The sequence below is a fragment of the Pseudophryne corroboree genome, chromosome 10 (genome assembly GCF_028390025.1).
Source record: "Pseudophryne corroboree isolate aPseCor3 chromosome 10, aPseCor3.hap2, whole genome shotgun sequence".
Classification (NCBI taxonomy): Eukaryota; Metazoa; Chordata; class Amphibia; order Anura; family Myobatrachidae; genus Pseudophryne; species Pseudophryne corroboree.
The window spans coordinates 279,556,512-279,581,373 of NC_086453.1; the positions used below are offsets into that span (position 1 = coordinate 279,556,512).

At 47.3% G+C, this 24,862-nt stretch overlaps 1 protein-coding gene across 2 annotated transcripts in view; it reads right to left on the minus strand.

Moving 5' to 3' along the window:
- Window positions 1-24,862, minus strand: part of SIK3 (SIK family kinase 3) — a 453,545-nt gene that overhangs the window by 62,460 nt on the left and 366,223 nt on the right. For both annotated transcript variants that reach the window (XM_063943297.1, XM_063943296.1), the window contains exons 6-11: window positions 14,232-14,355; window positions 13,153-13,271; window positions 11,894-12,004; window positions 11,621-11,758; window positions 11,354-11,422; window positions 3,569-3,678 (exon numbers count right to left, since the gene is read on the minus strand). In XM_063943297.1, the coding sequence (XP_063799367.1) occupies window positions 3,569-3,678; window positions 11,354-11,422; window positions 11,621-11,758; window positions 11,894-12,004; window positions 13,153-13,271; window positions 14,232-14,355 (671 nt within the window). The remainder of the gene's footprint in view (window positions 1-3,568; window positions 3,679-11,353; window positions 11,423-11,620; window positions 11,759-11,893; window positions 12,005-13,152; window positions 13,272-14,231; window positions 14,356-24,862) is intronic.

A 24,862-nucleotide genomic window follows, 5' to 3' on the forward strand; every position in this document is an offset into this window, starting at 1 on the left:
TACAGTAACCGATGTGTGTGAGGTGAATGGGAGCAATGGCGCACAGCTTCACTGCTGTGCGTTACCTCTATGAAGATGGTGTCTTCTGCCGCCTCTGAAATCTTTTCCTCTCATACTCACCCGGCTTCTATCTTCCGGCTCTGCGAGGAGGACGGCGGCGCGGCTCTGGGACGGACGGCGAGGGTGAGACCTGCGTACCAATCCCTCTGGAGCTAATGGTGTCCAGTAGCCTAAGAAACAGAGACCTGAAACTCAGAGAAGTGGGTCTGTTTCTCTCTCCTCAGTCCCTCGATGCAGGGAGTCTGTTGCCAGCAGGCTCCCTGAACATAAAAAACCTAACTAAAATACTTTCTTTACAGGAAACTCAGGAGAGCTCCCTGAAATGCACCCAGTCTCCACTGGGCACAGTATCAAACCGAGGTCTGGAGGAGGGGCAAAGAGGGAGGAGCCAGTGCACTCCCAGATCCAAAGTCTTTCTTAAAGTGCCCATGTCTCCTGCGGAGCCCGTCATTCCCCATGGTCCTTACGGAGTCCCAGCATCCTCTAGGACGTTAGAGAAAATGAGCGTACTCTACCATGTCGAAAACCGACACCATGAGGCCTAGTATTTGCATCGCTGAGTGTATTGACACTCTTGGGTGAGAGGAATATCTGATCCTGTCCTGAAGTTGCAGGTCTTTCTCTGGAGACAAAAACAATCGTTGGCTGTATCCCCCCAGTAGTGACCCCAGGTGCACCATGCTCCGAGCAGGGACCAGCGAGGACTTTTTCCAGTTGATGAGCCACCCGTGGGCTTGTAGGAATTGGACCTCCCAGTTCCAGATGACTGAGGACAACCTCTTGGGAGTTTGCCAGGATCAGCAAGTCGTCCAGATACGGCAGGATCCTGATTCCCTGATGGCGGAGAAGAGCCGTCATCACGGCCATGATCTTGGTGAAGATCCGAGGGGCCATGGCCAATCCAAAAGGCCGGGCCTGGAATTGATAATGTAGGTTGCCAATAGCAAACCACAGATATTGCTGATGCGACATGGCAATAGGTATGTGCACATAAGCATCATGTATGTCCAGGGATACCATACAGTCTTCGGGATCCATGGCCAGCACAATAGAGCGCAGAGTTTCCATACAGAAATTTGGAAACTCTCAAATTTGTTCAATGATTTGAGGTTGAGGGGACGTCTCTTGAAAGAGATTGCGTACCTGTGAGAGACAACTTCCCGCACCCAGGCATCCGAAGTGGTCTTTAACCAGGCCTGGGCGAACTGCAGAAGTCGGCCTCCCACCCTGGGGTCCCCCAGGGGGAGGCCCGCCCCGTCATGCAGCAGGCTTGTCTTGTTTGGAAGCAGGCTGACGGGCGGCCCAGGATTGTTTAGATTTGGGCTTAGTGGTTTTGGAAGCACAAACCTGTCTCGGATACGCCTGACCTTTTGCTTTCCCTGGAGGTAGAAAGGAACGAAAAGTGGTCCTCTTAGCCTTTGGAGCAGAAGGATTAGTACTTGGGAGAAACGTAGTCTTGGCAGTCACCAAGTCAGTCACAAACTTGTTCAGATCCTCCCCAAATAGGATGTCTCCCTTAAAAGGGTGCACCTCCAAGGTCTTTTTGGAGTCCAGGTCCACCTTCCAGGACCTCAACCACAGAATCCGGCGAGCCAGGATAGACGTAGTAGATGCATTGGCCGCCATTACACCTGCATCAGAGGCTGCCTCCTGAATATAGTGGGAGGCTGTGATAGTATAAGACATATATTGTCTGGCAGTGTCAGAAAAATCCTGAGGCAGCTTATCCTCAATTGCCTGAACCCATGCTTCAATTCCTTTCGCAGCCCAGGAGGCTGCCATAGTGGGTCTATGTACCACACCAGTAAGAGTTAATAGACTTCAGGCAACCCTCCACACGCTTATCCGTCGGTTCCTTCAGTGGGGTGACAGTGGTGACAGGCAGAGTAGATGACACCACAAGACGACGACATGAGAGTCCACCAGCGGTGTAGTTTCCCACTTGTTACTTAGGGATAGGATAACGAGCTAGCATCTTTTAAAGACAGGGAAAATTTCTTTCCTGGAGACAACCAGGATTCCCGACGAATGTTAATTAAATGGTCAGAATGTGGTAAGACTACTTTAGCAACCTTCTGACGTTTGAACTTATCAGGTTTCTTAGATCCAGCAGTAGGCTCAATGTCATCATCTATTTGAAGAATTAGCTTAATAGCCTCCACTAGGTCAGGAACATCAACCTGGGTTGTAGATTTCTTATCAGAAGCAACTGAATCAGTGTCTGACGGATCAGTATATTCCCGATCCTCATCGGCAGAAACATCCGAAATATTAGTAGATTGTGAGGAAGACATGGCCCGCTTAGATGACCCCTTGGCCCCAGAGGATTGATTTAATTGTTGTAATTGGGTAGACAGAGTGTCCGCCCAGGGCGGATTAACTACAGCATACATGAGAACACTGCCAAAGGTGGGTCCTGATTGGCCACAGGTGCTGCAGGTTGACTGGGAGGTGTATGGCACCCAGCGCCTGAACCAACAGCTAAAACTTCCCCCTCAGGTAAATCCAGGATGCAGAAGCGTCCGCTGATTTCCCGCCCTGTGTGGCAGATATTATAAGGAATGTAGCCTAAGAGCGTAACAGTACAATACAGCCAGACAAACACAATACCTGCAAATAACCCCGTGTTATGTGACAGTAAATACAGGACACAAACAGAGGATTTAAGCGGTATGAGGTGACTGAAACACACAGTAAAAAATACCAAATCATATATTCTGTGCACCTAGCCCCTCAGGGTACGGAATATAATGACAGCAATATGTGTGGTGAAGGAGAATGAAATCCACACAACCGCTACAGGCACACTCAGTCACAGGTAGAATGCAGAAGCTAGGGGGAGATGGAGCCGGGGAGATGGAGCCGGGAGAGAGCACGGAGGGAGAGAGGAGGGGGCGGGAGACAGGGCAGCCATACATACAGCGGCGGCTCTGACTGATTGAGGGTCGCCGTCCTCCTCCTCCTCTTAGCCTAACTCTGTGACTCTGATTGTGACTCCGCCCAGCGTTAGCCACAAAGTCACAGAGTGACAGATCTGGGCAATTATATAGGAGATAGGGCTTATTTATCTACATTGATATGTTACATTGGGCTTATATATGTATATTGATATGTTACATAGGGCTTATTTATCTATTTCTAGACTAGGTTGCATCCATATGTCCAGTGATCGCTTTGTAATGTTCCTTTTGGTATCCGATGTTGGACTGTTCAGACTGTACATCAAGTATGGGATGCAATATGCTAAATGGTGGGCGCTGAATTGCTATTGCCTAAGCTAACCTAAAAAGAAATAATATCAATAAATAAAAAAGAAAAGAAATAACAAGAGGATTAAAGATATGAAAATACAGTATTCCACAGGTTACTGGATTAACACACAAACCAATATACATGTTAAAGTAGGTCATTGTCTGACCATCAAATACAAAAACACCTTTAGCTTTCATAACCACACTGGTGGGACAGCAAACATGCCCACTGCTGTAAAACCGTTACCATAACTCACTGTGTGTCCGGCACTCCCACTGTATGCCTCCTCATCGACAGGTACCGCGCCAAAGCTTCCGGAGACGGTTCTTCTCCTTCATCGCTGTCTAGATTCATGGTGCCATTAGTCTAGAAACCAACATAGAAGATGCAGCAAAGGTTACTACAGGCGCCATACTAGGAAATGCAACAATGCCACAGGTCACTGTATAGAAACACACTGCAGAGTGTATGCAAAGAACAGATAAATGACTTGTTGGCTAGATACCATAGGAAAAAGGGTGATTCTAAAAATACAGTTGCTGTTTAATATTCATTTAATTTTTGCTTGAAATTAGTTTAAAGTAGAAAATCTGGCTATTCATGCAAATGTAGCTCTAACAATGATCTCTTTGTGCCTTCTTCAGGCTTACTCAAAATTGTTATTCATAGTTGCAGTTTATGGGAACAAGGACGCAAGAGATGAGAAGAGAGGGGGCAGCAAGTGGGGTAATAATGATGTTCATTCAGGTTCTTGGTTGGGTTATTGCATTTGGCTCTGCATTTGTCTGCAGCTTCAACCAATAACAGGGAGCACTCAGCTGTCATTAAGCACTCCCTAGCAAATTATTCGGCAACCAGATTACGCTACCCCTAAGGTACAGACTCACCTCACTGTTCCAAATCACAGACCACAATGACTACTTTTTCTTGCCATGCCAGCAGAACTCCGGATGGAATGGCTTTATACAAATATTTCATTTTGGCAAACTTTAAGATTGGAATAATTGCTGCATGTAAGATGAGGAAACGTTTTCTAGCATGAATAGGAATTGGACATGTAATAACGCATTATACTGCCTGTATCAAAACAGCACATAGTCTTAAGGTGCCAGGAAAAGCAGTAGTGTCAGCACTAAGATATTGTAGAACAAGCAAAATATTTAATTCGGCAATGCTTTCTCTGTCATTTATTTAGTGACAGGCCTGGTAAAAGGCTCCCATTATGGAAGCCACATTCATCAGGGTACGTTATAACTATAATACCAATCAGGCAGCAAATGTTTTGTGTCGCCTTTATTATTTTTTTGTGAAAATAAATGAATGAAATGAACTCATGAAAGCGCTGCGGAGTATGTGCACTATATAAATAACTAGTAATAAATAAAAATAAAATGAATAATTATCCCATGTATTGATTAAAAAAAAAAAAAAATCGCTAGTTTGTTTAGATGCAGGATAGTCTGAGCAATGCATCCGTACAGCCAACAGGTGGCGCTGTTACCCTATGCAAAGGTTAGAGGCATTACTGAGATCTTTTGTTTTGAATATTCAATGTGTGCCTCCTCCTCCACCAAGCGGAATTACAAGGTCCCAAACCCAGGACCGCAGTAGTACGAGATGAGATATCTCACTGTACTGGGTCTTATAAATTATACCTCAGGGCTAAGAGCATGGAGAGATTTGTAACTTGTACAATATGCTGCTTTTGCCATTCAACATCTCTGAGATGCAAAATAATTGTATCAACATCTACAAAAAAAAACAAAATCAAAGTGCAAGCGAGTATGTCTCATCATAACATAGGACTTTCATTACTACTGGTAGGAGAAAAGAAATTAATTGGTGGAATATGGATTTAAAAAAAAATAAATAAATAAGATTTTACTTACTGGTAAATCTATTTCTCGTAGTCCATAGTGGATGCTGGGGACTCCGTAAGGACCATGGGGAATAGACGGGCTCCGCAGGAGACAGGGCACTTTAAGAAAGAATTTGGATTCTGGTGTGTTCTGGCTCCTCCCTCTATGTCCCTCCTCCAGACCTCAGTTAGAGAAACTGTGCCCGGAAGAGCTGACAGTACAAGGAGAGGATTTTGGAATCCAGGGCAAGACTCATACCATCCACACCAATCACACCGTATAACTTGTGATAAACTTACCCAGTTAACAGTATGAACAATCACAGAGCATCAGATCAATCCTGATGCAACTATAACATAACCCTTATTTAAGCAATAACTATATACAAGTATTGCAGAAGAAGTCCGCACTTGGGTCGGGCGCCCAGCATCCACTACGGACTACGAGAAATAGATTTACCGGTAAGTAAAATCTTATTTTCTCTAACGTCCTAGTGGATGCTGGGGACTCCGTAAGGACCATGGGGATTATACCAAAGCTCCCAAACGGGCGGGAGAGTGCGGATGACTCTGCAGCACCGAATGAGCAAACACAAGGTCCTCCTCAGCCAGGGTATCAAACTTGTAGAACTTCGCAAAAGTGTTCGAACCTGACCAAGTAGCTGCTCAGCAAAGCTGTAATGCCGAGACCCCTCGGGCAGCCGCCCAAGAAGAGCCCACCTTCCTTGTGGAATGTGCTTTTACTGATTTTGGCAGCGGCAATACAGCCGCAGAATGAGCCTGCTGAATCGTGTTACAGATCCAGCGAGCAATAGTTTGCTTTGAAGCAGGAGCACCCAGCATGTTGGGTGCATACAGGATAAACAGCGACTCAGTTTTCCTGACTCTAGCCATTCTGGCTACATAAACCTTCAAAGCCCTGACCACATCTAGTAACTCGGAATCCTCCAAGTCACGAGTAGCCACAGGCACCACAATAGGTTGGTTCATATGAAAAGATGACACCACTTTTGGCAGAAATTGTGGACGGGTCCGCAATTCTGCCCTGTCCATATGGAAAACCAGATAGGGGCTTTTATGTGACAAAGCCGCTAATTCTGACACACGCCTAGCCGAATCCAAGGCTAATAGCATGACCACCTTCCACGTGAGATATTTTAACTCCACGGTTTTTAGTGGCTCAAACCAGTGTGACTTCAGGAAACTCAACACCACGTTAAGATCCCAAGGTGCCACCGGAGGCACAAAAGGGGGCTGAATATGCAGCACTCCCTTTACAAACGTCTGAACTTCAAGCAGAGAAGCCAGTTCTTTTTGAAAGAAAATAGACAGGGCCGAAATCTGGACCTTAATGGAACCCAATTTTAGTCCCAAAGTCACTCCCAACTGCAGGAAGTGAAGGAAACGGCCCAACTGGAATTCCTCCGTAGGGGCATTCCTGGCCTCATACCAAGCAACATATTTTCGCCATATACGGTGATAATGTTTAACAGTCACGTCCTTCCTAGCCTTTATCAGCGTAGGAATAACCTCATCCGGAATGCCTTTTTCTGCTAGGATCCGGCGTTCAACCGCCATGCCGTCAAACGCAGCCGCGCTAAGTCTTGGAACAGACAGGGCCCCTGTTGCAACAAGTCCTGTCTTAGAGGCAGAGGCCATGGGTCCTCTGTGAGCATTTCTTGCAGATCTGGATACCAAGTCCTTCGTGGCCAATCTGGAACAATGAGGATTGTTCTCACTCCTCTTTTTTTTATTATCCTCAGCATCTTGGGTATGAGAGGAAGAGGAGGAAATACATAGACCGACTGGAACACCCACGGTGTCACCAGGGCGTCCACAGCTATCGCCTGAGGGTCTCTTGACCTGGCGCAATACCTCTGTAGCTTTTTGTTGAGGCGGGATGCCATCATGTCCACCTGTGGCAGTTCCCACCGACTTGTAATCTGTGCGAAGACTTCCTGATGAAGTCCCCACTCTCCCGGGTGGAGGTCGTGTCTGCTGAGGAAGTCTGCTTCCCAGTTGACCACTCCCGGGATGAACACTGCTGACAGTGCGCTTACGTGATTCTCCGCCCAGCGAAGAATTCTGGTGGCTTCTGCCATCGCCACCCTGCTCCTTGTGCCGCCTTGTCGGTTTACATGAGCCACTACGATGATGTTGTCTGACTGAATCAGAACCGGTTGGTCGCGAAGCAGGGTCTCCGCTTGACGTAGGGCGTTGTACATGGCCCTTAGTTCCAGGATGTTGATGTGAAGGCAAGTCTCTTGACTTGACCACAGACCTTGGAAATTTCTTCCCTGTGTGACTGCTCCCCAACCTCGGAGGCTTGCGTCCGTGGTCACCAGGACCCAGTCCTGAATGCCGAATCTGCGGCCCTCGAGAAGGTGAGCGCTCTGCAGCCACCACAGGAGTGACACCTTGGCCCTGGGGGATAGGATGATTAACTGATGCATCTGAAGATGTGATCCGGACCACTTGTCCAGTAAGTCCCATTGAAAGGTCCTCGCATGGAACCTGCCGAAGGGAATGGCCTCGTATGATGCCACCATCTTTCCCAGGACTCGGGTGCAGTGATGTACTGACACCTGTTTTGGTTTTAATAGGTTCCTGACCGGTGTCATGAGTTCCTGAGCTCTCTTTATCGCGAGATAAACCCTTTTCTGGTCTGTGTCTAGAATCATGCCCAGGAAAGGCAGACGAGTCGTAGGAACCAACTGCGACTTTGGAATATTCAGAATCCAGCCGTGTTGCCGTAACACTTCCAGGAAAAGTGCGACGCTGTTCAGCAACTGCTCACTTGATCTCGCTTTTATGAGATCGTCCAAGTACGGGATAATGGTGACCCCTTGCTTCCGCAGGAGTACCATAATTTCCGCCATTACCTTGGTAAATATTCTCGGTGCCGTGGAGAGACCAAACGGCAAAGTCTGAAATTGGTAATGACAATCCTGTACCACAAATCTGAGGTACGCCTGATGAGGTGGATAAATGGGGACATGAAGGTATGCATCCTTTATGTCCAGAGACACCATAAAATCCCCCCCTTCCAGGCTTGCGATGACCGCTCTCAGCGATTCCATCTTGAACTTGAACCTTTTCAGGTATATGTTCAGGGATTTTAAATTCAATATGGGTCTGACCAAACCGTCCAGTTTCGGTACTACAAACATGGTCGAATAATAAACCCTTCCCTGTTGAAGGAGGGGAACCTTGACCACCACCTGTTGAAGATACAATTTGTGAATTGCAGTTAACACTATTTCCCTCTCGTGGGGGGAAGCTGGTAGGGCCGATTTGAGGTATCGGTGAGGGGGCATCTCTTCGAATTCCAGCTTGTATCCCTGAGACACAATTTCTATCGCCCAGGGATCCACCTGGGAGTGAACCCACTGGTGGCTGAAATTTCGAAGACGTGCCCCTACCGGGCCTAGCTCCGCCTGTGGAGCCCCAGCGTCATGCGGTGGATTTTGTAGAGGCCGGGGAGGACTTCTGTTCCTGGGAACTAGCTGTGTTGTGCAGCTTCTTACCTCTGCCCCTGCCTCTGGCAAGAAAGGACGCACCTCGGACTTTCTTGTTTCTTTGTGATCGAAAGGACTGCATTTGATAATACGGTGCTCTCTTAGGCTGTGAGGGAATAAAAGGCAAAAAATTTGACTTTCCAGTTGTAGCTGTGGAGACCAGGTCCGAGAGACCCTCCCCAAACAATTCCTCACCCTTGTAAGGTAAAACCTCCATATGCCTTTTTGAGTCGGCATCACCTGTCCATTGCCGAGTCCACAGGACCCTTCTGGCAGAAATCGACATAGCATTTATTCTAGAACCCAGTAGACTAATGTCTCTTTGAGCATCTCTCATATATAGGACAGCGTCTTTAATATGCCCCAGGGTCAACAATACAGTATCCTTGTCTAAGGTATCAATTTCCTCAGATAAGGTATCCGTCCATGCTGCTACAGCACTACACACCCAGGCCGACGCGATTGCCGGCCTCAGTAAGGTACCTGAATGTGTATAAATGGACTTCAGGGTAACCTCCTGTTTGCGATCCGCAGCATCTTTGAGGGTAGCCGTATCCTGTGACGGCAGGGCTACCTTCTTGGATAAGCGTGTTAAAGCTTTGTCCACCCTAGGGGAGGATTCCCAGCGTAACCTGTCCGTTGGCGGGAAAGGATACGCCATAAGAATCCTTTTGGAAATCTGCAGTTTTTTATCTTGAGATTCCCAAGCCTTTTTACATAACTCATTTAGCTCGTGTGAGGGGGGAAAGGTTACCTGCGGCTTCTTTTCCCCATACATATGCACCCTCTTGTCAGGGACTAGGGTTTCCTCTGTGATGTGCAACACATCCTTAATTGTTATAATCATATAACGGATGGATTTAACCAATTTTGGCTGTAACTTTGCATCATCGTAATCGACACTGGAGTCAGAATCCATGTCGGTATCTGTGTCAACAGTTTGGGATAGTGGGCGCTTCTGAGACCCTGACGGCCTCTGCGACATAGGATCAGGCACGGGTTGGGACCCTGACTGTCCCGAGGCTTCAGCTTTTTCTAACTTTTTATGCAAGGAATTAACATTATCATTTAAAACCTTCCACATATCCATCCAATCAGGTGTCGGCGCCGTCGGCGGAGACACCACATTAATTTGCTCCCGCTCTGCTTCCACATAGCCTTCCTCATCAGACATGTCGACACAAGCGTACCGACACACCACACACACAGGGAATGCCCTCTCTGAAGACAGTTCCCCCACAAGGCCCTTTGGAGAGACAGAGAGAGAGAGAGCATGCCAGCACACACCCCAGCGCTATAAAATGGCGCTGGTGAGTGCTGAGGAAGAAGCCCCGACCCCTCGGCGGCGGGCTTCTGTCCCGCTTAAATATGCAATTTTGTGGCGGGGGCTCATACATATATACAGTGCCCAGCTGTATATATGCTTAACTTTGCCAAAAGAGGTCCCAAATGCTGCCCAGGGCGTGCCCCGCCCCCCCCGCACCCTTACAGTGACCGGAGTATGTGTAGGTGTATGGAGCAATGGCGCACAGCTGCAGTGCTGTACGTTACCTCAGTGAAGAACACGGAGTCTTCTGCCGCCAATTTGAAGTCTTCTTTGCTTCTCATACTCACCCGGCTTCTGTCTTCCGGCTCTGCGAGGGGGGCGGCAGCGCGGCTCCGGGACCGGACGGCGAGGGTGAGATACTGCGTACCGATCCCTCTGGAGCTAATGGTGTCCAGTAGCCTAAGAAGCAGGACCTAGCTTCAGAGAGTAGGGCTGCTTCTCTCCCCTCAGTCCCACGATGCAGGGAGTCTGTTGCCAGCAGAGCTCCCTGAAAATAAAAAACCTAACTTTCTCTCAGCAAACTCAGGAGAGCTTACTGAAAAGCACCCAGCTCGTCTGGGCACAGTATCAAACTGAGGTCTGGAGGAGGGGCATAGAGGGAGGAGCCAGTGCACACCAGCACCTAAATTCTTTCTTAAAGTGCCCATGTCTCCTGCGGAGCCCGTCTATCCCCATGGTCCTTACGGAGTCCCCAGCATCCACTAGGACGGGGGGGGGGGGGGGTTAGGTGAGCGCAACGAAGCCCCTTGCTGGCTCGCCACACAGCAGACTCGGTGGCTTGCGGCACTCGCCACAGGTTCTATTCCCACTCTATGGGTGTCGCGGACACCCACGAGTGGGAATAGTCCCTGTTGGCCGGGATGCCGACCGTCAGGTTTTTGATCAGGCGGGATGTAGTGGTCGGTATTGTGACCGTCACATAACTACATCCCACTCAGTTAGGGGCAGATTTATTAAGCTCGGTGAAGTGATAACGTGGAAGGTGATAAAGGACCAGCGAAACAGATCCTAACTTCCATGTCATAGGCTGGGTTTGAAAAATGACAGTTAGGAGCTGATTGGCTGGTCCTTTATCACCTTACCGAGCTTAATAAATTTGTCCCTTAGATGCTTATTTAACCACAGCCTAAAGTGTCCTGGATTTTAAATATGCCAAATATTCTGCGTATATGAATAAGATGAATGTACTGGAGGCAGTTGCACAACATAGCTGACATACATCACTCCTCTAGCTACAGCTGGGAGAGGATACATGTGCCGAGAATCACGGCAGACTTTGTACTATAAATCAGTGTTGCTGTATACAACTACATAACCAGTTACAATCACTGCACTCACCTCAACAATTTGATTCTCCGGATTGATGAGCTGAACTTGGGGCACGTTCATACTGATTGCACTATCAGCCTGTAAGGGAATCAGACATACATGTATTAATAAAAGTTTAGCTCAGCAGTACTTTACAGTAATAAGGATCTTCACAAAACAATGTACGTTACACACAGTGACAATAGTAGGGATCAGTAACAGTAGTGTTGCTTTTCCCACAATCAGCAGCAACTTGGGCCTTACACATGAAATCGTCAGACAGGGGAGAGAGCTCACCTGTAACGGTGAAGAGGGATAGACTGGGCGAGGTGCACCGGGCGGATTGGGGAGACGAAGAGTTTTGTGTCGCTTGAGACGTTCGCACAGCAAACTGTATATAGCACTGTAGTTATCATAAGCATCTGTCCTCAGAGACTAAACAAGAGAAAAACCAAATGTAAACGTGGATGATACAAGTGATCAATGGAGGAGGAAGAACAGGAAAGGAAAAAAAAAAAAGTGTAGCTACGTTTCACAGGAGAGCGGAACACGGGAGATAATGTAAGTCACCTGCAAAGTGCGGTCTTTGTCCAGCCCCATTTCCACCATGGTCAGTAGCACTTGCTCATTCAGAGGCTCCCTTTGCCTTTCCAACTTCACATGTGTGCATTCTGCTATCAACTGGAATAGAAAGTAACTGAGACTAAGTGTTCTGTACTTTTACGTGCAAAATAAAGTAATTCATTAGTATGGATGGAGAATGCAACATATTTATGTGCTGCCACTTTGAGGACACCTACTGCATCCCATTAAGTGTGTTGCTGTAGCATAATTCCTACAGATATTTGTTCTGCGTTACTCTGAGAGAATCATACTACAGGACTAAACATATCTTTTCATTCTGTTCTGTAATAATGGGCTGGAGACATAGGATCCATCTCTATAGACAAAGCTGACTCAGGGCAGTACGGATGGTGTAATGGTTAGCATTCTTGCCTCACAGCACTGAGGTCATGAGTACGAGTCCCACCATGGCTATCTGTGCGGAGTTTGTATATTCTCCCCATACAGTTTCCTCCCACAATCCAAAAATATAACAAAATTAACCCTAGTATGAATGTGTGCTCAAGTACATGTGGTAGGGAATATAGATTGTAAGATCCACGGGGGTAGGGACGATGTGAATGGGCAAATAGTCTCTGTAAAAGCGCTGTGGAATATGTGTGCGCTATATAAATAACTGGTAATAATAATAATAATAATAATAATAATAATAATACTAATAATAATAATAGAAAAACCCAATCTGGTTAATTATTCCAAACCCACAGCTCAGATGTTAAGATATCGGGGAGATGTACTAAGCCTTAGAGAGAGACAAAGAACCAGCCAATCAGCATCATGTTAAAGGTTGTGCTTGAAAAATGACACTTAGGGGCTGATTGGTTGGCAGTTTCTCTCTCTCCACTTTATCACTCCCCAAGCTTGGCACATCTGCCCCACAGTTGGTTATAAATCGATAGCACAACTCCTCATGCAACTTATCAATGGTTTACCGTTAACATTATCGGCACACTGCAATAATTTCCGATAAAGGGGGACATTTACTAAGCAGTAATAAAAGTAGAGAAGTGAGCCAGAGGAGAAGCTGCCCATATCAACCAATCAACATTGGCGTAACATATATAATTTGCATATTATAAACGTATACAGAGCAGCTGATTGGTTGCCTTAGGCAACTTCCCCACTGGCTCACTTCTCCAGTTTTATCACTGCTTAGCACATGTCCCCCAGGCAGACTAGACAAGCAGAGCATTGCGCTCACTTACCCTTTCGAACTCCAGATCCTGCTCTCCTTGGCACATCCACTTGTGTTTACAGATCTGCTCCATTGACAGCCTTCTAGTGGGCTCCAGAACCAGCATGTGTCTGATAAGATGCTCACATTCTGTAGAAAGAATCACAAAAGACACGCAGAGGTTCAGCCAAATAAAATCACCCTGTACCCAGTAGGATTATTATTAACTCTGCTTTTGAAATATGGAGTCTGAGGTGGTGAGAGGACATCCATGACGAAATGGCAGAGACAGTCAGAACCTGGTAAGTATAGACAACTGGCACCTGTACAGGCATTATGGAAAACCTGAAGGAGCGTACTGGTTCTCCAAAGGAAATGGATTAGATGGAGAAGAGCAGAGGAAATAGGGCTGAGCCTTTTGGTGCTGACAGAGGAAGCGGAGAGCACGTGGCTCCCATCTCACTTTATCCATCATTCTCTATTGCCCTCCATTCATATTTAGTTACAGCTTATAAACAACGTTTCCTCTAATTGTTATGAAAAGCGTGAGGATACTTAGTGACCAAACGTCTGCCAACTTACAGGCATTCATTACAAAGCATGCTAACAATTGAGCCATCGCAGAAAATAACCAGCACATCACACACCCTAATTTCCTTCATTATGTTCAGAACATCTACTCGTAAGCGTACAATACTACTTATTATCATGTACTTTATGCCTTTACATTATGGCCAAAGGCAACTATGCTCCTAATATAAAATCCCATCCTACTCTGCGTGTCACCAGAATCAGACCCCTGTCTAGCACTACAGCTCCTGACTGGCTCCGTTTCCTCTCTGCACCATTTATATTGCCCCTTGTGCACAGAGAGGAGCGATCATTGAATCCCCATCCTCCATCAGGGGTTGCTCAGAGACACAGCAGAACCATAAGTAACTACAGGGGCCACGACTGTGCTATTTTAACTAAAAATAGAAAGTCTGAGTAACATAAAGAAACATTCCAATGTAGTGTAGTCTACAAATCAGTATAAAAGGAATCATGATATAAAGAAAGCACATGGTTACAGGAACATATGAGCGGGTAAAAAAAAAAAAAACCTTGTACCTGTGGACATGAAAAAGGGGATCCGGAACTTTCCACTCAAGACCCTGGCCCGCAGGTTTTGTAATGTGCTTCCATCGAAGGGGAGAGCACCGCAGACCAGCACGTACAAGACCACTCCCAAACTCTGTCCGGAGAAAAGAGAGGCTGAGCATCGGTAGTAGTGGGTGAGCACCAGGCATGACTTAATCTGATTAAGGCCTATCTGCAGGTCCACACTGCGTACTACACAGGGGTGATGTCCTCGAAGAATATATGGTGGGGTAACCTGAGCATTTTGCAAACTTTTTTCATCCCACACAGAGGACCTTCTAAGGAGCACTGGAGACTATGCTAACACTAATACTGTCCTAGGGAAAGGTGGAGACTAGAGGACCAGCAGAAGGGACCTTTTCCCGATTCCCTTGCCAGGACAACTAAATTTCAATCTGGACCTTTGTGTGCTAAATAACTATTTTTCTACCCATTGTCTAAACATGTACTTTGCCCAGGCACAAGGGCACCTAACTCCTAGGGAGTTTTTACATGTGGACATTCTCATTCTAACATATCTGTGTGACACTGCAGCTGGATGAGACGTCTCGGTGGGCTCTACAGTGGCGTGTTACTATGCAGAGTGGCAGTCATGTGTGATCAATAAGGGCACATCACTGCAATGAGCTGAGGAGAAAAGTGATAGGATGGCAGGTTAATAACGATGCAGGATAGAAGGGGTGGTAACAATGAAGACTGGAAAGGTTAGAGATGGAGGAAGTGAGGGTAAAAAAGGAGAAAGTTCAGAAGGACTGAGAAAGGTCACTTAATAACGACTGTGGGGAGACTATGGAATTTCAAGGTGATGGATGTTAGTAGTGATGATGTGGACAGGTTTGTATGGAGACGGTGAGGGCAATGCTGAACACAGAGTCAGAGGGGGTAGTACAGACAGGGGACTTACAGCAGAGGAAAGAGATGGAAACAAAAGGGCCAGAGCAGCTTTAGAATGTGTACCGAAAGGGGCAGGATGTGTGTAAGGGGGGTGGTCTGTGTGGATAGGGTGTGGGATCTGTAAAATTTGCTCTGAAGTTTTAGGCCAGCTACTAGATTTTAATAATTTAAATAATTGCTACATTTTTCTGTAATTCCATGTATTTTATTGGCATGTGATTTCTAACAACTTAACTAGGTCTATGGTGAATTTTTATCGTTCTTTTGAAAAATCAACAGCACTCCTAATAATTATTAATTTCCCAAATAATATGCCACTAAATCACAATTTATTTTTTTAAATATTTATTTCTGCACCCCTCAGTAATTCTGTCAGTCACACTGACCAGCCCCTCCTCAGTAACATGGCAACCTGATCGTCCATATTCCTTATATACAGAACACATTACAACAAATGAGTGGGATAGATGCTTTGCTAAAAATGCACGCAAAAAATAGGATTTTAATACCTACCGGTAAATTATTTTCTCTTAGTCCGTAGAGGATGCTGGGGACGCTTCAAGAACCATGGGGTATAGACGGGATCAGCAGGAGACATGGGCACTTTAAGACTTTAAAAGGGGTGTGAACTGGCTCCTCCCTCTATGTCCCTCCTCCAGACTCCAGTTATAGGAACTGTGCCCAGGGAGACGGACATTTAGAGGAAAAGGATTTATTTAATTTAAACTAAGGTGAGATACATACCAGCTCACACCACAAACACACCGTACAACATGGCATTCAACACAACGCATGCAACGACATGAATAACGTCAGCAACAGTCTGACTTAACGCAACACATGTGTGTAACCATAACTAATAACTGCAGATACAGTACGCACTGGGATGGGCGCCCAGCATCCTCTACGGACTAAGAGAAAAGGATTTACCGGTAGGTATTAAAATCCTATTTTCTCATACGTCCTAGAGGATGCTGGGGACGCTTCAAGAACCATGGAGTTAATACCAAAGCTCTAGAACGGGCGGGAGAGTGCGGATAACTCTGCAGCACCTATTGACCAAACAAGAGGTCCTCATCAGCCAGGGTATCAAACTTGTAAAACTTTGCAAAGGTGTTTGATCCCGACCAAGTAGCTGCTCGGCAAAGCTGTAATGCAGAGACCCCTCGGACAGCCACCCAGGATGCGCCCTCCTTTCTGGTAGAATGGGCCTTCAACGATTTCGGTAACGGCAATCCCGCCGTAGAATGAGCCTGCTGAATCGTATTACAGATCCAGCGCGCAATAGTTTGCTTGGAAGCAGGAGCCCCAATCTTGTTGGGAGCCCACAGGACAAACAGAGCCTCTGTTTTCCTAATCTGAGCCGTTCTGACGACATAAATCTTCAAAGCTCTGGCCACATAGAGAGACTTCGAATCCGCCAAGGCTTCAGTAGCCACTGGCACCACAATAGGCTGGTTCACGTGAAACGATGAAACCACTTTTGGCAGAAATTGCTGACGAGTTCTCAACTCCGCTCTATCTGCATGGAAGATTAAATAGGGGCTTTTGTGAGACAAAGCCGCTAATTCAGACACCCGCCTTGCGGATGCCAAGGCCAACAGCATGACCACTTTCCAAGTGAGGAATTTCAATTCAACCTTACGTAAAGGTTCATACCAATGAGATTGAAGGAACTGCAACACCACATTAAGATCCCATGGTGCCACTGGGGGCACAAAGGGAGGTTGAATGTCCAGCACGCCTTTCACGAAAGTCTGAACTTCTAGAAGGGAGGCCAATTCTTTTTGGAAGAAAATTGATAAGGCCGAAATTTGTACTTTAATGGAGCCTAACTTTAGGCCCGCATCCACACCTGCCTGCAGAAAATGGAGAAAACACCCCAGCTGAAATTCTTCCGGATTCACACCAAGACACATTTTCTCCAAATACGGTGGTAATGTTTCGCCGTTACTTCTTTTCTAGCCTGAAGCAGTGTGGGAATGACTTCAGTGGGAATACCCTTTCGGGCTAGGATTTGGCGTTCAACTGCCATGCCGTCAAACGCAGCCGCAGTAAGTCTTGATACACGCACGGCCCCTGCTGTAACAGGTCCTCTCGAATAGGAAGAGACCAGGGATCTCCTATGTGTAATTCCTGAAGATCCGGATACCAGGCCCTCCTTGGCCAGTCTGGAACAATGAGTATCGCCTGAACCCTTGTTCTTCTTATGATCTTTATCACTTTTGGAATGAGTGGAAGTGGAGGGAACACATAGACCGACTGAAACACCCACGGTGTCACTAGGGCGTACACCGCTATTGCTTGAGGGTCCCTCGACATGGAACAATATCTCTGAAGTTTCTTGTTGAGGCGAGACGCCATCATGTCTATTTGAGGAGTTCCCCAACGACTTGTCACTTCTGCAAAGACCTCTTGATGAAGACCCCACTCTCCTGGATGGAGATTGTGTCTGCTGAGGAAGTCTGCTTCCCAGTTGTCTACGCCTGGAATGAAGAGCGCTGACAGAGCACTTGCATGTCTTTCCGCCCAGCGGAGAACTTTTGTGGCTTCTGCCATTGCCGCTCTGCTCTTTGCTCCGCCCTGGCGGTTTATGTACGCCACTGCTGTTATGTTGTCTGACTGAATCAAGACGGGCAGACCGCGAAGATGATGTTCCGCTTGCAGAAGGCCGTTGTAAATTGCCCTTAATTCCAGAATGTTTATTGTGCAGACAAGCTTCCTGGCTTGACCATTTTCCATGGAAATTTTCCCCCTGTGTGACTGCTCCCCAGCCTTGGAGAATTGCATCCGTGGTCACCAGGATCCAATCCTGAATCCTGAACCTGTGACCCTCTAAGAGATGAGAGCTGTGCAGCCACCACAGGAGGGAGATTCTGGTCCTTGAGGACAGGATTATTTTCCGGTGCATGTGCAGGTGCGACCCGGACCACTTGTCCAACAGGTCCCACTGAAACACCCTGGCATGGAATCTGCCAAACTGAATGGCCTCGTAGGCCGCCACCATCTTCCCCAGCAACAGAGTGCATTGATGAATTGACACTCTTGCCGGTTTCAGAATCTGTTTGACCATTTTCTGAATTTCCAGAGCCTTTTCCACTGGAAGAAAGACTCTGTAATTCTGTGTCCAGAATCATACCCAAGAATGACAGCCGTGTTGTCGGAACCAACTGTTATTTTGGCAGGTTTAGGAGCCAACCATGTTGTTGCAGAATTGTCAGGGAGAGCGTAATGTTCTGCAGTAATTGCTCCTGGGAACTCGCCTTTATCAGGAGATCGTCCAAGTACGGACAATTGTGACTCCCTGCTTGCGCAGGAGAACCATTATTTCCGCCATTACTTTGGTGAAAATTCTCGGAGCCGTGGCCAGACCAAACGGCAACGTCTGAAACTGATAATGGCAATCCTGCATCGCAAACCTCAGATAAGCCTGATGTGGAGGATAAATGGGAACATGCAAGTAGGCATCCTTTATATCTACCGACACCATAAACTCCCCCTCCTCCAGACTGGAGATCACTGCCCGGAGAGATTCCATCTTGAATTTGAATTTCCTTAGGTAGAAATTTAGGGATTTGAGGTTCAGGATTGGTCTGACTGAGCAGTCTGGCTTCGGGACCACGAACAGGCTGGAATAAAAGCCTTCTCCCTGTTGCGACAGGGGAACCCTGACAATGACCTGATTTAGACACAATATTTGCATACTACCTCCCTGTCCTGAAGGGAAGCTGGTAAGGCCGATTTGAAAAATCGGTGAGGGGTAACGTCTTGAAACTTTGACTGAAGAGTTTGAGACGTGCCCCCACTGGTGCTGACTCCCTCAGAGGAGCCCCAGCGTCATGCAGTGGATTTGGCAGCAGCCGGGGAGGACTTCTGCTCTTGGGAACTTGCCACAGCCGGTGACCTTTTTCCCTTTCCTCTTCCTCTAGAAGTAAGGAAGGAAGTCCCTCTGCCTTTTTTGTATTTATTGGGCCGAAAGGACTGCATCTGATAGTGGTGCGTTTTCTTTTGTTGTGCAGGAACATAAGGTAAAAATGACGACTTACCCGCGGTAGCCGTAGATACCAGGTCAGTGAGGCCGTCACCTAACAAGACACCACCTTTATACGGCAGAGACTCCATAGCCTTCTTAGAGTCCGCATCAGCATTCCATTGATGAATCCACAATGCTCTCCTGGCTGAGACTGTGATGGCATTGGCCCTTGATCCCAAAAATAAGAATTTACTTACCGATAATTCTATTTCTCGTAGTCCGTAGTGGATGCTGGGGACTCCGTCAGGACCATGGGGAATAGCGGGCTCCGCAGGAGACAGGGCACATCTAAAAAGCTTTTTAGGTCACATGGTGTGTACTGGCTCCTCCCCCTATGACCCTCCTCCAAGCCTCAGTTAGGTACTGTGCCCGGACGAGCGTACACAATAAGGAAGGATCTTGAATCCCGGGTAAGACTCATACCAGCCACACCAATCACACCGTACAACTTGTGATCTGAACCCAGTTAACAGTATGATAACAAAACGAAGTAGCCTCCGAAAAGATGGCTCACAACAATAGTAATAACCCGATTTTTGTAACAATAACTATGTACAGGCATTGCAGACAATCCGCACTTGGGATGGGCGCCCAGCATCCACTACGGACTACGAGAAATAGAATTATCGGTAAGTAAATTCTTATTTTCTCTAACGTCCTAGTGGATGCTGGGGACTCCGTCAGGACCATGGGGATTATACCAAAGCTCCCAAACGGGCGGGAGAGTGCGGATGACTCTGCAGCACCGAATGAGAGAACTCCAGGTCCTCCTTAGCCAGAGTATCAAAATTTGTAAAATTTTACAAACGTGTTCTCCCCTGACCACGTAGCTGCTCGGCAAAGTTGTAATGCCGAGACTCCTCGGGCAGCCGCCCAGGATGAGCCCACCTTCCTTGTGGAATGGGCATCTACATATTTCGTCTGTGGCAGGCCTGCCACAGAATGTGCAAGCTGAATTGTACTACAAATCCAGCGTGCAATAGACTGCTTAGAAGCATGAGCACCCAGCTTGTTGGGTGTATACAGTATAAACAGCAAGTCAGACTTTCTGACTCCAGCCGTCCTAACTATATATATATATATATATTTTTAGGGCCCTGACCACGTCTAGTAACTTGGAGTCCTCCAAGTCCCTAGTAGCCGCAGGCACCACAAGAGGTTGTTTCAGGTGAAAACGCTGACACCCCTTCATGAAGAAACTGGAGACGAGTCCCAGTTCTGTCCTGTTCAAATGGAAAATTTTAATATGGGCTTTTGTAAGACAAAGCCGCCCATTCTGACAATCGCCTGGCCGAGGCCAGGGCTAACAACATGGTCACTTCCCATGTGAGATATTTGTCAACAGCATGGTCACTTTCCATGTGAGATATTTCAAATCCACAGATTTGAGCGGTTCAAACCAATATGATTTTAAGAAATCCCAACACTATGTTGAGATCTCACGGTGCCCCTAGGGGCACAAAAAAGCTGTATATGCAATACATCCTTTACAATCTGGACTTCAGGAACAGAAGTCAATTCTTTCTGGAAGAAAATCTACAGGGCCGAAATTTAAATGTTAATGAACCCCAATTTGAGGTCCAAAACACTCCTGTTTTCAGGAAGTGTAGAAATCGACCTAGTTGAATTTCCGTCGTGGAGCCTTCCTGGCCTCACCCACGCAACATATTTTCACCACATGTGGTGATGACGTTGTGCGGTCACCTCCTTCCTGGCTTTGACCAGGGTAGGTATGACCTCTTATGGAATGCCTTTTCCCCTCAGGATCCGGCATTCAACCGCCATGCCGTCAAACGCAGCCGCGGTAAGTCTTGGAATAGACATGGTACTTACTGAATCAAGTCCCTTCTTAGCTCCCCAGGCCCTTAGTCCTCTGTGAGCATTTCTTGAAGTTCCGGGTACCAAGTCCCTCTTGGCCAATCCGGAGCCACTAGTATAGTTCATACTCCTCTATGTCTTATAATTCTCAATACCCTGGTTATGAGAAACAGAGGAGGGAACACATACACAGACTGGTACACCCACGGTGTTACCAGAACATCCACAGCTATCGCCTGAAGGTCTCATGACCTGGCGGAATACCTGTCCCGTTTTTGTTCGGGCGGGACGCCATCATGTCCACCTTTGGTCTTTGCCAACGGTCCACAATCATGTTGAAAAACTTCCCTATGAAGTTTCCACTCTCCCGGGTGGAGGTCATGCCTGCTGAGGAAGTCTGCTTCCCAGTCGTCCACTCCCGGAAAGAACACTGCTGACAGTGCTATCACATGATTTTCCGCCTAGCGAAAAATCCTTGCAGTTTTCACTGCCCTCCTGCTTCTTGTGCCGCCCTTCTGTTTACGTGGGCGACTGCCGTGATGTTATCCCACTGGATCAATACCGGCTGACCTTGAAGCAGAGGTCTAGCTAAGTTTAGAGCATTATAAATTTGCTCTAAGCTTATTTATGCGGAGAGAATTCTCCAGACTTAATCACACTTCCCTGGAAATTTTTTCCCTGTGTGACTGTTCCCCAGCCTCTCAGGCTGGCCTCCGTGGTCACCGGCATCCAATCCTGAATGCCGAATCTGCGGCCCTCTAGAAGATGAGCACTCTGTAATCACCACAGGAGAGACACCCTTTTCCTTGGATATAGGGTTATCCGCTGATGCATCTGAGGATGCGATCCGGACCATTTGTCCAGCAGATCCCACTGAAGAGTTCTTGCGGGAAATCTGCCGAATGGAATTGCTTCGTAATAAGCCACCATTTTTACCAGGACTCTTGTGCAATGATGCACTGACACTTTTCCTGGTTTTAGGAGGATCCCGATTAGCTCGGATAACTCCCTGGTTTTCTCCACTGGGAGAAACACGTTTTTCTGGACTGTGTCCAGAATCTTCCCTAGGAACAGTAGACGTGTCGTCGGAAAAAGCTGCGATTTTGGAATATTTAGAATCCACTCGTGCTGTCGTAGAACTACTTAAGATAGTGCTACTCCGACCTCCAACTGTTCTCTGGACCTTGCCCTTATCAGGAAAGCGTCCATGTTTCTTTTAAGAAAAATCATCATTCCGGCCATTACCTTGGTAAAGACCCGGGGCGCCGTGGACCATCCAAACGGCAGCGTCTGAACTGATAGTGACAGTTCTGTACCAGGAACCTGAAGTACCCTTGGTGAGAAGGGCAAATTTGGACCTGTAGGTAAACGTCCCTGATATCCAGTGACATCATATCGTCCCCTTCTTCCTGGTTCGCTATCACTGCTCCGAGTGACTCCATCTTGATTTGAACGCTTGTATGTAAGTGTTCAAATATTTCAGATCTCACCGAGCCGGTTGGCTTCAGTACCACAATATAGTGTGGAATACTACTCCCTTCCTTGTTGTAAGAAGGGTACTTTGATTATCACCTGCTGGGAATACAGCCTGTGAATTGTGTGAGGGGGAGACGTCTCGAATTTCCAATGTACACCTGGGATATTACATGTAGGATCCCGGAGTTCCCTTGCGAGTGTTGCTGAAACTCTTGAGATGACCCCCTACCGCACCTGAGTCCGCTTGTACGGCCCCAGCGTTATGCTGCGGACTTGGCAGAAGCCGTGAGGAGCTTCTGTTCCTGGGAATGAGCTGCTTGCTGCAGTCTTCTTCCCTTTCCTCTCCCCCTGGGCAGATATGACTGGCCTTCGCCCGCCTGCCCGTATGGGGACGAAAGGACTGAGACTGAAAAGACTGTGTCCTTTTCTGCCAATATGTGACTCGGGGTAACAAAAGGTGGATTTTTCAGCTGTTGCCATGGCCACCAGGTCCAATGGACCGCCCCTTTATACGGCAATACTTCCATATGCCGTCTGGAATCTGCCTCACCTGACCACTGTCGTGTCTTCGTCTGGCAGATATGTACATCACATTTACTCTTGATGCCAGAATGCAAATATGCCTCTGCGCATCACACATATATAGAAATGCATCCTTAAAATGCTCTATAGACAATAAAATCCTGTCCCTGTCAAGGGTATCAAAATTTTCAGTCAGGAAATCCGACCAAGCCCCCTCAGCGCTGCACATCCAGGCTGAGGCGATTGCTGGTCGTAGTATAACACCAGTATGTGTGTATATACTGTTATGATATTTTCCAGCTTCCTATCAGCTGGCTCCTTGAGGGCGGCCGTATCTGGAAACGGTAACGCCATGTTTTTTATAAGCGTGTGAGCGCCTTGTCCACCCTAAGGTGTGTTTTCCAACTCGCCCTTACTACTGGCGGGAAAAAGGGTATACCGCCCATAACTTTCTGTCGGAGGAACCCCACGTATCATCACACACTTCATTTAATTTATCTGATTTAGGCAAAACTACAAGTAGTTTTTTCCCACCCTACAAAATACCCTTATTTGTGGTACTTGTGGTATCAGAAATACGTAACACCTCCTTCATTGCCCTTAACATGTAACTTGTGGCCCTAAAGGAAAAATACGTTTGTTTCTTCACCGTCGACACTGGGGTCAGTGTCCGTGTCAGTGTCTGTCGACCGACTGAGGTAAATGGGCGTTTTTACAAGCCCCTGACGGTGTCTGAGACGCCTGGACCGATACTAATTTGTCCGCCGGCTGTCTCATGTCGTCAACCGGCTTGCAACGTGTTGACATTATCACGTAATTCCATAAGTAAGCCATCCATTCTGGTGTCGACTCCCTAGAGAGTGACATCACCATTACAGGCAATTTTCTCCGTCTCCTCACCAACATTTTCCTCATACATGTCGACACACACGTACCGACCTACAGCACACACATACAGGGAATGCTCTGATAGAGGACAGGACCCACTAGCCCTTTGGGGAGACAGAGGGAGAGTTTGCCAGCACACACCAAAAGCGCCATAATGTATATAACAACCCTAGAAGGTGTTGTTTCTATATATGGGCTCTTAATATATAATTATATCGCCAATTTATGCCCCCCTTCTCTTTAACCCTGTTTCTGTAGTGCAGGGGAGAGTGGGAGCCTTCCTCACCAGCGGAGCTGGTCAGGAAAATGGCGCTGAGTGCTGAGGAGAATAAGCTCCGCCCCTTTCACGGCGGGCTTTTCTCCCGGTTATTAGGAAAACTGGCCTGGGTTAAATACATACATATAGCCTTAATGGCTATATGTGATGTATTTATTTGCCAAATAGGTATTTATATTGCTGCCCAGGGCGCCCCCAGCAGCGCCCTGCACCCTCCGTGACCGTGTCAGTGAGCCGTGTAGCAACAATGGCGCACAGCTGCAGTGCTGTGCGCTACCTCTCTGAAGACTGTGAAGTCTTCTGCCGCCTGTTTCCGGACCTCCGTTCCGCCGTCTTTCTTCAGCGTCTGTAAGGGGGATCGGCGGCGCGGCTCCGGGACGAACCCCAGGCTGACCTGTGTTCCGACTCCCTCTGGAGCTCAGTGTCCAGTAGCCTAAAACTTCAATCCTCCTGCACGCAGGTGAGTTGCAAGTCTCTCCCCTAAGTCCCTCGTTGCAGTGATCCTGTCGCCAGCAGGAATCACTGATTAGAAACCTAAAAAAAAAAAACTTTACTAAACAGCTCCTTAAGAGAGCCATCCAGTTTGCACCCTTCTCGGACGGGCACAAAAACCTAACTGAGGCTTGGAGGAGGGTCATAGGGGGAGGAGCCAGTACACACCATGTGACCTAAAAAGCTTTTTAGATGTGCCCT